Source organism: Misgurnus anguillicaudatus, chromosome 10, assembly GCF_027580225.2.
Source record: "Misgurnus anguillicaudatus chromosome 10, ASM2758022v2, whole genome shotgun sequence".
In the NCBI taxonomy this organism is placed as follows: Eukaryota; Metazoa; Chordata; class Actinopteri; order Cypriniformes; family Cobitidae; genus Misgurnus; species Misgurnus anguillicaudatus.
In genome coordinates, this window is record NC_073346.2 from 14211350 (window position 1) to 14225154 (window position 13805).

At 37.7% G+C, this 13805-nt stretch overlaps 1 protein-coding gene across 2 annotated transcripts in view; it reads left to right on the forward strand.

Moving 5' to 3' along the window:
• Positions 1-10876, forward strand: part of clcn1b (chloride channel, voltage-sensitive 1b) — a 29536-nt gene extending 18660 nt beyond the window's left edge. For both annotated transcript variants that reach the window (XM_055209594.2, XM_055209595.2), the window contains exons 8-23: positions 282-407; positions 531-615; positions 735-836; positions 961-1045; positions 1128-1283; positions 1413-1482; positions 3468-3578; positions 3693-3906; positions 4275-4408; positions 5214-5395; positions 5597-5678; positions 5864-5940; positions 8922-8966; positions 9105-9209; positions 9881-9967; positions 10121-10876. In XM_055209594.2, the coding sequence (XP_055065569.2) occupies positions 282-407; positions 531-615; positions 735-836; positions 961-1045; positions 1128-1283; positions 1413-1482; positions 3468-3578; positions 3693-3906; positions 4275-4408; positions 5214-5395; positions 5597-5678; positions 5864-5940; positions 8922-8966; positions 9105-9209; positions 9881-9967; positions 10121-10492 (2033 nt within the window). In that variant the 3' untranslated portion in view covers positions 10493-10876. The remainder of the gene's footprint in view (positions 1-281; positions 408-530; positions 616-734; positions 837-960; positions 1046-1127; positions 1284-1412; positions 1483-3467; positions 3579-3692; positions 3907-4274; positions 4409-5213; positions 5396-5596; positions 5679-5863; positions 5941-8921; positions 8967-9104; positions 9210-9880; positions 9968-10120) is intronic.
• Positions 10877-13805: the final 2929 nt, after the last annotated feature.

A 13805-nucleotide genomic window follows, 5' to 3' on the forward strand; every position in this document is an offset into this window, starting at 1 on the left:
CTAATTCACTTAGGACAGTAAGAAGTGAAATGTGACACAAGTTGCTTCATTTGTCAGAGGACCGCAGGCTCCAGCAATGGCAATGATGCTTTTTATAATTGTGTTTGGTGCAAGAATTAAACACTTTAACTTCACCAAGAGAGACATTACTGTGTCTTATTCGTGTTTTTGTCTCTAGTGCTTATGTTAGAGTCTTTGTTGTACTCTCATTTGCCCTCTCTGCTGTTTCTTTAACTTTATTTTCTCTATTTGTATGCCCGGTCTCTCTCTCTCTCTCTCAGGTGTGTTGTTTAGTATTGAGGTCACGTCGACATATTTCGCAGTGAGGAATTACTGGAGAGGATATTTTGCTGCCACGTTCAGTGCCTTCATATTCAGAGTACTGTCAGTGTGGAACAAAGATTCTGGTGGGCCTGAGACGTAAACACACACTAGCATATACAATGAATAAAAAATTAATTTCATGTCAAGCAATACCCAAAAATAAAATGAAATATTGATGCTAAAATGCTCTGGTTTGTTTTCTGCAGTCACGATAACAGCGCTGTTTCGTACAAACTTCCGTATGGACTTTCCTTTTGACCTCCAGGAACTGCCAGCTTTTGCAATCATCGGGTGTGTGCGATTCTGTGTATGCATGTATAAATTATACATTATATCTGTTTTTTATGTAAAATAGTAGTATTAAATGTTTTATCTGGCTGAATGTCTGTACATATATATGTGTTTTATAGGATCTCGTGTGGGTTTTTAGGAGCGTTCTTCGTCTATCTAAACAGACAAGTTGTCCTGATCATGAGAAGGCCGATGGCTCTCACACGCTTCCTCACAAAACAGCAAGTCATCAAATGCACATTAATTACTCATTTATTATTCTGTTATTACACCTGGTTTTATTGTTATGCGTCACAGTGGTAATAAATAGCTTGTTCATGTCTGTGTGTGTTTGTTTTGCTGTAGTCGGTTGATTTATCCCGGTGTGGTGACACTGATTATAGCCTCTTTCACTTTTCCTCCGGGTTTTGGACAGTTTATGGCTGGAGAGGTGTGTATTTATTTAAAAAAACTTAATTTGGTTGGGAGCATGTGGAGTATTTAAGGTTGAAGGTTTTTCTTTTGTCACACAGCTGATGCCCAGAGAATGCATTAATTCGCTGTTTGATAACTTCACCTGGACGAAGATTGTCGATACGCCGGCTCCACCCGGACTGGGACGATCTGCTGCCTGGCTCCACCCACAAGTCAGCGTCTTTGTCATCCTTCTACTGTTCTTTGTCATGAAGGTGCTTCTTCATTTTATGTTCATTTTATGCATTGTCTGCAATATAATTTAATATAATAATATATACCTAATATAATCTCTTTTGCTCTTTTTTTGCCGTGGAAATACTGGCTTTCTTCTCATCTGACAGTTTTGGATGTCTGCAGTCTCTACAACAATGCCAGTCCCTTCTGGAGCTTTCATGCCTGTTTTTATCTTAGGTCAGGCATTTGTTTTTAACATTTAACATTTTTACATATTACATACATAACATATTTTTGTCAGGACATATAACCTTTTATTCAGAATTTTCATATACAAACGTATTAGCTGTAATTCATGAACACTTTGAAATATAAACATAAGGTTGGGCTCATTTGAAAAAAGGCACTTAAAGGTTGCCAAATTGGAATAATTAAAAAATAGAGTTTTGTCTAAATGTTATTAAAGTTTAACTGTTGAAATGTCACCATCTGTCACCGTCCCATATACGGGACACAGGAGTTTACTTCAATCATTTAGATGTAAATTTTAATCAAGGCATCATAAACTATGTATCGTTGGAAAGGTCTAAGCCTCTAGAATAAATATTTCAACAGTGTTTTATAAAATTAATTAAAGAAGGGGAGTAAGCATGTGTTAAAAATATTGATAGTCCTTCCAGCGGGACGCCTACTTGTACTTCAGTGTTTTACATGTAAATTCTTATATAATCATGACAAACTATATATCGTTGTAAAGCTCTTAGAATGTAGTTTACATACGTCATCACAATTTTGGGAAAATTATGACGTAATGAGTCAATTTCTGAAATGTCACGGGCCCACAGGCAGGCCCACATTGTTTTTACATAATTATAGCACTAATTTCCTGTTCTAACAACCTTGACAAACTATATATGGTTAGGAATTTCCAACAGTGTAGTTTTCATATATCATCACCATTTCGGGAAAAAATCATGTAGTGAGAGTTTTTGTTACATGACCCTGCCCCCCATAAGAATACATATTAAGTATTATACATTCATATTCATATATATTCACACTATATCCTATTATAAATCTTCAAAAATGTTGACAAACTATACATTTTTGAAAATCTCTCTGTAGTTTTATAAGTTTCAACCTTTTAAGCAGTAATAATAATAATGCAGTGACAGTAATTTATTAATTTGTGACAAGAGTATGCAGCAAACCGTTGACAACTAGTGGCCGTTGTTGGTAAAGCCACTAAAAGTGACAGAAACCATTTTTTTTTAGATTTTAACTTTTGGATTAAAATCATTAAAATTTGGATTAGAACTAGTTGAGACTTATGTTTTTAGCATTTTGGACGTATTTTCCTTTTTTAAATATAAAATACATATTTATTGGATTTTTTTTTTTTAAATAAAATTAAAAATCAGTAAAAATAAAGGGAGTTATACTTATTTGAAGGTGTACATCTTTTGCACAACTTTTAACCCCACATTCAAAAAGAGAGGGGGGGTGACAATTAAGAGGGTAAAAAGGTGCTTCATAATGCCATAAAATAACCTTTTCTGTCTAAATGGTTTTATAAAGATGCTTAAAGGAAAACACCAACACATCTCAATATTTTACTATGTTCTTACCTCAACTTAGACAAATTAATACATACCCATCTTTTTTCAATGCGTGCACTTAATCTTTGTACAGCGCGTCGTGAGTGTGTTAGCATTTATCCTAGCCCCATTTATTCCTTAGGATCCAAACAGGGATGAATTTAGAAGCCACCAAACACTTCCATGTTTTCCCTATTTAAAGACTCTTAAATGAGTAGTTACACGAGTAAGTATGGTGGCACAAAACAAAACGTGGTGATTTTTTAAGCAGCTATAAAATGAGAACTATATTGTATGGTGGAAGAGCACTTTGACCTCGGGCGCAGCAACCAACATCATCACTCCTGACTACTCCCCCTCTCGCTCAAACTTCCGTCAATATTATTGCGCATGAGGTCAAAGAAAAACAGTGGAAAAACTGTGGTGTTTTCCTTTAAGATTATAAAAAGGTAAAAAATGAATGGTTCTTCTAAGAACCTTTGACTAAATGATTCTTTGAGGAGCCAAAAATGGTTCTTCTATGACATCACTGTGAGGAACCTTTCAAGCACCTTTATTTTTAAGAACTTAAATATTCATGTTAATTATAATGTGAGCATAATCATACGTTTCTGAACCAAGCAGGTGCAGCATTCGGACGTTTGGTGGGCGAGATCATGGCCACACTTTTTCCGGATGGGATTCTGTTCGATGGGATCGTGTATCAAATCCTGCCTGGAGGCTACGCAGTGATTGGTATGAAAATTTCGCCCATTCTATCAATCTTTTGCAACTTTGACATCCGTTACACTATTTCAAATGTCATCTATTTCCACTTATCGCCAAACCTTCCCGTCTTTTGACTTCCAGGGGCAGCAGCCATGACCGGGGCAGTCACACACACAGTTTCCACAGCTGTGATATGTTTTGAGCTAACCGGGCAAATTTCACACATTCTTCCCATGATGGTGGCTGTGATTCTCGCCAACATGGTGGCTCAGGGTCTGCAGCCTTCTCTTTATGACTCCATCATTCAGGTGAAGAAACTGCCCTATCTTCCTGAGCTGGGAATTGGACACATCAGGTACTCTTCCCAGATCACTGTCTGAGTTGATTAAAGTATCTTTAACCTAATTTCCATAAATCATTTCTGCCCAGTACAAAAAGAAAAAATGATGGAAAGAAACTGTTGGCTTTTGACATAAATTATATGATGAGCTCAAATGCAAAACCCTTGATGACATGTTTTTAATGGATTCTGCCAACAAACCAGTATTTCTGAAAGACCTGAGGCCAGGATTAAGCAGATTTTAAACGAAAGTATTTGATGAATGTATAAAACGACTGATAGCATTTGTTTAATATCTCATTTTTGATGAAGGTGACATTTAGAGTCGTTTGTATCTGAGCTCCTCATATGTTTCTGTCTTTCTCTCTTTCTTTGCATGGCAGTAAATATAATATCTTTGTGGAGGACATCATGGTCAAGAAAATGAAGTTTCTGTCACCTCAGTCCACATACAGAGAACTGAGGGATCTCCTGGAGTCAACGTCCCTCAAAAGCATCCCACTCGTCGACTCCAAAGGTCTGTGATTGAGAAGAAAGTTCAGAATTTAAGGTCCACTGTGTTGATTTTTGGCGACAACTAGCGGTGTGAATTGCAACCACAGCTCACCCCTCCATTTCGAAACGCATAGAGAAGCTATGGTAGCCACAATAGGACAAACATTACATCGCCTGAGACAACATAGTGTTGAAACACGCTCTGAAGAACAGTTTATCCATTTAGGGCTACTGTAGAAACCTGACGCCGACTTCCATATAAGGAGATCCGCGTTGTATGTAGATAAAAACGGCTCTTTCTAAGGAAATAAAAACAATACAGATCATTTTGTAAGGTCTTTATACACCACTGATAATATAGTTATGTATATTATATTGCATTTCTGTCAAGAAATCCTTCTAAAAGTTACATAATGCACCTAAAATAAAAATTTATTTTGTATTTCAGCCTGATCTCACAAGAATTCAAAATAATTTTTGAAGTAGGTTAATTTGTATGAATTCATACAAAGTGAATCGTACAAAAGTGTACCATTATCATAATGAAACTCCGCCCATAACCCTTATGTCGCAGAGGTCGAAAGCAAGTCGTCAAAAATCTATAAATGTGATCATATGAATTAATATGAATTGGCCACCTCGTAAAATATGTACAAATTACCATGATATTGCTTTGGGTATTTTAAATGAATGGCCTTGACATTGGATGTTGAATTATAATATGAAATGGAAAATTTCAAATTTCAAGAAATGTGTCACTGTAAATACATCAACATTAACTTTTATGTTGTTATTTCAAAAGATATCAATAATTTCCCCACTCTCAGAGTCAATGATTCTTTTGGGATCTATTGAGAGATGTGAACTTCAGGCAGCCGTTGATTGGTGGCTGTCAGCAGAGAGGCGGGTTTATAACTCTGCAGAGGGTGTGCCCGGCCCAGGGTCACAGGTCAGCTGGGAGGCCTTCCCTTTTGTGGATGAGGAGGCTGGAGAGGAAAATGGAGAGAAGGTGAGGCGTAAAAGGAGCTTTTCTGGAAGGCTTCCAACACAATACTCTTGTACTGTATGATGTATGCTCAGAGGCAGATCTTCAGTTCTCTGATGTGACATCAATAAGCAGCAGTTTATGCAAAGTAAACGTTTTTCTACTGAAAATCAAGCACATTATGTCAGTACACTAATCTTACGCTGTAACTAAAATGATTTACAGGCTAACCCAGTCTCAGAGGAGTGTAACGGGCCACTGGGGTCCACTAAAACCACAGACATCTCCTCTAATCACACCACAACTGGTGAGTTTATATTGTTGCTTGGCAGCAAGCTTGTTTTTAAAGATTATAGCTGACTGAGATCCAATTCTACACCCAAACATACTAAACGTTATTTTATCAATCATTTAAAATACCAGTTTGAGCTGCCAAATTATAAATGTTTGTTTTACATTTTCAGTGATTACGGTTCTTTAAAATTGTAACAGGTGCTCTAGAGATCATAAGGAGGACTCTTCGTCGCCTTTTCTCATCTTCTTCCTCATCAGCACAGAATGAGCCAGAGGTGTGTAGTTTACATTTACATGCATTTGGCAGACACATTCTTTCAAAGTTACTTACAGAGCTATACTTTTTTGTGTGTTTCCTGGAAATTGAACTCATGACCTTTTGCACTGCTAATACAATCCAACTGAGCTACATGATGTGTCTGCCAACATAAATATAACTGGAGTAACATACTCAAGGCTACACTGTCAGAAGAAAATGGTCCCTAGCTGTAACTGGGGCAGTACCCTATCAAAAAGTAAACCTTTGCACCTAAAGAGTTCATATCAGACTTTTTTACTAGGAGCACTAGTACAGTACTATAAACAATTAAGGGGCACATCTTAAATCAGTCTGCAAACTTAGTCTGTGAACTAAGTCTGCAAACTAAGTGTGTGACTCTGATGTTGTATAATGCAAATTGACATGATCGCGCTTGTCATTCATTGCAATGTAATCAGTGAAGGACAGTTGGTAGTCAAAGATTACGCCAAGGTTTCTGGAAGGAGTAATGGTTGTGTTGCCCAGTTGAATGGATAGAGCATGCTTTATCTTAGGTTGTGCCGGAAATACAAGCAGGTCCGTCTTTGCTAGGTTCAGCAAGAGGTGGTGTTTTTTTATCCAAGCCGAGATGTCGGCTAGGCAGGCTGTAATGCGTGCTGCTATGGTGGTATCGTCTGGGCGAAATGAGAAGAAGATCTGGGTGTCAATAGCATAACAGTGGTAGGAGAAGCCATGTGCCTATATGATAGGTCCTAGGATGTTGTGTAGATGTAGAAAAGAAGTGGACCAAGCACTGATCCCTGAGGGACCCCAGTGACAATCGGGTGGGCTGTGGACAACGTGCCCCTTCATGACACCCTCAAGGATCTATCAGAGAGATAAGATTTGAACCATTAAGAACCAGTGATCCCTAGCAACCACAGGATGGCTAGTATAGGACCTGATGGTTGACTGTGTCAAAGGCTACCGACAGGTTTAACAGAATCAGAACAGAGGATTTGGTTTCTGCCTTCGCTAGCTTCCGTGACCAACAACAGTGCTGTTTCAGTGGAGTGGTTGCATTTAAAGCCTGACTGCTTGTCATTAAAGGGACACTTCACGCATTTGCATTAAGCTTTGTATAGTTAGAACCCCAGTCATGTTTTTGAATGGTCGTGCATCATTTCCTCAGTTGCCGCTGAGACAGGAGAAATACAGATTTCAGTGTTGCACTTTCTTCTTTCAATGATGTAAAAATCATAATTTTGCATCATTGAAAGCAGGAAGTCCAATATCTTTGTTGAGGGGGTGAGACTACAAACACCCCTTTTCTCGGTCAAACAGGCACCAAATTCACAAATATTACGCACTTTCAATAAAGATTAATGTTTCGATGGGTGAAATGCTCCTTTAAGTAGGTTGTTCAATGATAGAAAGGAAGATACCTAATGGAAAACTGCTCTTTTAAGTGTTTTGGTGATGAATGGAAGGAGTGAGACAGGTCTTTAATTGTCTGTGAGAGAGGGGTTGAGTGTGGCTTTTTTAAACGTGGATGGAAATGTACCGGTATGCATGGAGGTGTTGATGATGTGTGTGAGTGTCGAGTGTATCTGAAATGGCCTGTAAGAGATAGGTGGGAATCGGGTCGAGGTGGCAGGTGGTCGGTTGGGTGGACAGAAGTTTAGAAACTTTAGTGTACGTCAGTTACATGCAGTATTTGTATTAAAGAGTGCATATTAGTACCTCAAAGGTGCATATTGTTACCAAACGTATACATATTTGTTAGCCTGACGTTGTCATACTCACAATTCTAGTCAGAATTCTTATACTGCTCCATTGGGCTGTGATTATGGGGCATGTTTCAACCAAACCCGGACAAAAAATGCCTCTGCACTCAATTGGATAGACCTACAACCAATCAGAGCAACCGCATGTGTGACGTATGTTGAAATGGCGTCTGTCATTTTGGAGCCTGAACTGCTAGTTATTTCGCTACAATGAGACTAACATTATGATTGTACAAAGTCTGAGTTAGCGAACGTACATCAACACCTACTATGTATGTGAGTTTTTATTAAGTCATATAGTCAGACTATCTCTTAAGATTTGTAAGTTAGATGAACTTTATACACTTTATACCGAGTTGCACGTGCATGCCCAGCCAGCTGATAAATTAAACTTTTTCCAAATCCGTTGGAGGGATGGCAAAAACATCTTTCCGGTCAACAAATGCCTTGATTGTTGCAGCCATCTTTGTTGTAAACGGATTCAACACAAGCGCTCTTTAGTGACGTGGTTGATTACGTTACTGCTGATCATCTTTCCATCATATCGTATAAAGCCCTCCCTGACAATTTGATTGGTTCGACCAGCTTTGGGTCGAGCATAGTTGCACCACAACGGAGCGACACCATATCAAACTTCCCGACCTAAAATGTTGTGGGCGGGGCTAAGTTCGGCTGGCACCCAGGCTACATATTTTATACCTAAATTGTGCATATTAGGACCTTTTTTAAAGGGTACTGCCCCAGTGACAGCATGGGACCATTTTTTCTGACAGTGTAGAGCACTTACTAGTTAATGAATTTAAAGAAAAAATGTTTTTATCAAACCTAATATTCAACTTCAATTATTAATGGCTTAACCCCTCACATAAGGGTTGGTAAATGTAGCTGGCATAATTCGTCTGTAGATGGAGACAAATCTCATATTTAATATCTGCACCTTTAACGCTGCTTGAGATACATTGTGTCCTTTCACAAAAGCACAATTTCACAAAGTTAGCACAGTTTACAAGCAGATGTTAGCACAGTTTACTTCGAAAGCATTGTGTGTAGAGCTTTGAGTCACAAAACAAGATGAAAAATTTAGAGGGTTATTTTTAGTGTGAATTATGATCCTACTTCTCTCTCTATTTGTCTGCCTCTCATTGATCTGTATTTCTTCAATATTCTCTCTCTCTCTCTCTCTCTCTCTCTCTCTCTCTCTCTCTCTCTCTCTCTCTCTCTCTCTCTCTAGACCCCCGCAGCCCCTCCTGTCACTGATAACATGACTCCTGAAGAGGTACTGTGTTGAATTGATTTATTTCACTGCAGTTCAGACAGACGACCACAATTAGCAAAGCCAATCTTGAGCTATCTCTGTTCTGTCAGTCACTGCCGTGACATCACAAGTCAGATTATGTGTTATTGGGTCGTTCAGATCAAAGCCTGGGAAGAGGAAGCACTGGATGAGCCGATTGACATCGATCAGATCCGCGTTGACCCCTCACCTTTTCAGCTGGTGGAGAGAACATCTTTGCATAAGGTCATCCGATTGAAATCAAATACACAATGGTGTTATCACGACATAGTCTTTTATCAGTCCAAAACTCTCATTATTTCATGCTCTCTAGGAAACGTGTTTTTCTGTAGGAATAAACAGCATTATATTCTGCACACTTGTAATGTACATGTAATGTAAATGTTAAGGTCCACTGTGTAGATTTTTAGAGGTGAAACCGTGAACTGCAGTCCACAGCACACCACATAGAGAAGCTACGATAGCCGCCACAAGACAAAAATGACATCTTTTGACTAAACACACTACGTAGAGCAGTTTGTCCATTTAGGGCTACTGTAGAAACATGACAACAACTTTCGGCAACTTGGGGGGACACGCGGTGTATAATAGATAAAAACAGCTCATTTTAAGGTAATAAAAACAATACAGTTCATTAAGTAAGGTCTTTATACACCACTGATAATATAGTTATGTATATTATACTGCATTTCTGTCAAGAGATCCTTCTTAAAGTTACACAAGGCACCTTTAAACACATTCATATATGCAGAAATGCTGCATTGAATATTGGAGGAAGCATTTATGTTGAAGAAAGAGTAAGCAGCATTTGTAAAGAAGAAAGTGACCCTTTGGGTTACTGTACACCCACACGCCAACATAAATGTGCATATAAAACATTTGCTTGTTTGTTTCAGACTCACACTTTGTTCTCTTTGCTGGGTCTCAGTCATGCTTATGTAACCAGTATTGGTAAACTGGTTGGGGTGGTTGCCCTAAAAGAGGTAAGCATGACTTCCTACACTTACATTCACGGCGATGGCAAAGAAGAACCATTTTTGGTTCTCTTACTTTGTTCTTCAATGGCATTGCGTTGCACCTTTATTACCCTCTTTTCGACCACCATTGTGTGATTCTGTTCACTTCTCCGCTTTCAGCTCCAGAAAGCGATCGAGGGTTCGACCCGAAGCGGAGTGCGACTGCGTCCCCCTCTGGCCAGTTTCAGAGACGCAAGGCGCAAGGCCAGAAAACCTTCCCATTCCCCCTCCATCCCGTCCTCTCCCACACGGGACAAAGAGTTATGGAGGGAGGGAGTGATACAAGAAACAAAAGATGAGTCCGTTGGCAGTTGTGTCCAGACATCTGGGACAGAGTGTAATATAACCATAGGCAACGGCAGCCGAAGTTCCACCGATTCATCTCAGGAGGAACTACCGTCACCTTCATCCACCATCCCTCTCGCTTCTCTTCATTCTGCGCCTGAAGGAAAAGCGAATGGCGATAAAGAGAGCGACGAGGACCGGTTATAGTCTGGTGTTTTTAATTTGCCTCTAATTCAGCCTTCCAGGGAGAGATATGTGTTAGTATGTGTCGCCTTTGAGCCCAGCATGGGCCGCAGTGGCGAATGAGAGCTGCACCATGAGACACCACCGTGTTGGTGTGTGTTTTTGAAAGGGATTATCTGCTCTTCAGACTGAACTCTCTTCTCTTTGTTTCTAGATGTTCTTATTTAGTTACCTGCTATACTATACATTTGTACATATGGACTGAGACATCTCACTGAATGTCATCTCTACGGATCCCCACGTTTGCTTGTTTTTACAATCATATCACTTTTTGGAAAGTGAAAATGCTAGATGTTTTTACCTTAAGAGGGATAGTTCACCTAAAAATAAACATTCTGTCATCATTTACTCATCATCATGTTTTTATCTTACAGTAGGTCCAAACCTATAGAGATTTACATTTGGGTATTGGGAGACTTTAATTCAAAGTTACTGTACAGTGAATTACAAGGCATACATTTTTATCAGTATGTGTGTTCCCTGGGTTTGAAAACATGATGTTTTGCATTGCTAACGCAATGGTCTGTCACTACAGGAGCATTTCTGTATAAAGGTACGATCTTTATGTAGCTCAAATCACAGTGATAAAGTTCATAGAGACCAAAAAAGAACAGAAAATCTCAAAGGCACGATGATAATACTCCATATTTTCCAAAGCAAGCATTCGCCTTGTGTAAGAAACAGACTGGAATTATATTGGCTTATTGGGAATATTTGGCTATATAGTCATTGTTTGTTATTTTTTCACAATTTTAAAGCTTTTGATGCTCTCTGGTGACTATTAAAGGATTAGTTCACCTTAATGTGGTCCTGGACCACAAAACCAGTCATAAGTTGCACGGGTATATTTGTAGCAATAGCCAAAAATACATTTTATAGGTCAAAATGATCTATTTTTAAGCCAAAAATTACTAGAATATTAAAGGGGACATATCATGAAAATCTGATTTTTTTCATGTTTAATGGCTATAATTGGATCCCCAGTGCTTTTATCAACCTAGAAAATGTGGGGGAAAAACAGTAACTTCGTTTTGGTAAATCATTCTCTGGAAGCATGTGAAAAAATAGGTAATTGAAATTTGGCTCCCCTTGTGATGTCAGAAGAGGATAATACTGCCCCTTAATCTGCTCTATCCAACCACGGCTCTGCCTTTTAGTGCAGTGATCAGCTCATTTTTGCTCACACCTACAAAGTGGCAATTTTAACATGCTATAATAAATTATCTATATGACAGTTTGAGCTAAAACTTCGCATATGTACTCTGAGGACACCAAAGATTTATTTGACATCTTAAAAAATTATTGTGAAATGTCCCGTTTAAGTAATGATCATGTACCATGAAGATGATTTGTAAATCTCCTACTATAAATATATAAAAATGTATTTATCATTAGTAATATGTGTTGCTAAGGACTTCATTTGGACATAATTTTAAAGGGGACATATCATGAAAATCGGACTTTTTCCATGTTTAAGTGCTATAATTGGGTCCCCAGTGCTTCTATCAACCTAGAAAATGTGAAAAAGATCAATCCAGTAACTTAGTTTTGGTAAACCATTCTCTGCAAGCATGTGAAAAAATAGGTCATTGAAATTTGGCTCCCCTTGTGATGTCAAAGGGGGATCTTATTATAATAATTGCACCCCTTAATCTGCACTATCCAACCACGCACAGCACCGCCATTTAATGCAGAGAGAGAAAGAAAATAATTGACAGCACAAGTGAGTTTTCATTTCAACAAACCACCATTATGGCGATCAGTGTTTGCATTTGCTCACACCCACAAAGTAGCAATTTTAACATTATATAATAAATTATCTATATGGTATTTTGAGCTAAAACTTCACATATGTACTCTGGGAACTAAGATTTATTTAAAAAGTCTTGTGAAATGTCCCCTTTAAACCCGATTTTCTAAATATTTGGATTTTTGCACTCTCATATTCCAGATTTTCAAATACACTAACATTTGAAGTGGATCAAAACCTTTAAGTTGTCTTAAATACCCAATATTCTTGTCTAAGGACAACTCTGATTTACTTTTTGGATTCAATTCAAATGTTGAGTATAGTTGTATCTCGGCTAAATATTGTCCTATCCTAACAAACCATACGTCAATGAAAAGCTTATTTGTTCAGCTACACTCTCAGAAATAAAGGTACAAAAGTTGTCACTGGGACAGTACCCTTTTAAAAAGGTACACATTTGTACCCAAAGAGTGCATATTAGTACTTTGAACTGCCAAAATGTACCTTTAAAGGAACATATTTGTACCTAAATGGTACATATTAGGACCTTTTTTAAAGGGTACTGCCCCAGTGACAGCTTCGTACCTTTATTTTTGACAGTGTATGATGATGTATATATTTAAAAAATTGACCCTTATGACTTTTGTGTTCCAGGTCCACATATATGAAATGTACAATTGTTTTTCTTGCAAACATATTGTTTTGCTTCAGAAGACATATGTTAACCCAGTCATTTGGATTATTTTAATAATGGATCTATGTGCTTTTTGGAGTTTTTACATGTTTGGATGAACCATTTCCTTATTATTGGTATCATAAAGATTAAAAACAGCATGAGGGTAAATGATGACAGAATTTCCAGGGTTGTGTGAATTTTTCTTTTTAAGGAGCCATTTCTTGCCTCTTAAATACAGATGACGGTGTAACATAATAGATTCAGGTTCATTTAATCATATTCTATGATTTTTTTTGTTTTTAATTGAATGAAACCAGTTAATTTACATCATTAGCACATAAAGCACACTTGTGACCCTGTCTGTGAAATCCGGGATAATGAGTTTAAGAGCATCAAAATTTGGTTTCACATTGATTTCATTCTTTGACATGACTTTACTCAGTCAATATTAAAGATATCAAGGTTATATTTTAATGTTCTTTACTTTTATGTAGAAAACAGTAAATTACAAAATTGTATCTGGGTTGGTCACATTAATAAAGGTTGCCTGGAATAAATTTTTTTACAACATAGAGGAACATTTTTCATGTTTAATTTAATCACTTAGGCATTCATTCAAAGCTGATTTTTATTGTTCACGGCATTATTATTATTATCATTAAATCTGAATCATTTGATTGTTATAAAAATGTATGAAGATCAAATTTTTTGTTGTCTATACTTATTGCTTTAACACTCGCATTAGCACACAGACATTATGTTAAAAAAGAGCAACACATTTACATGACTTAAGAATACACAAAGTGCACAGTAATGCTTCGTTTGTTTCGTTTATTTGTTTGTTCTTCATA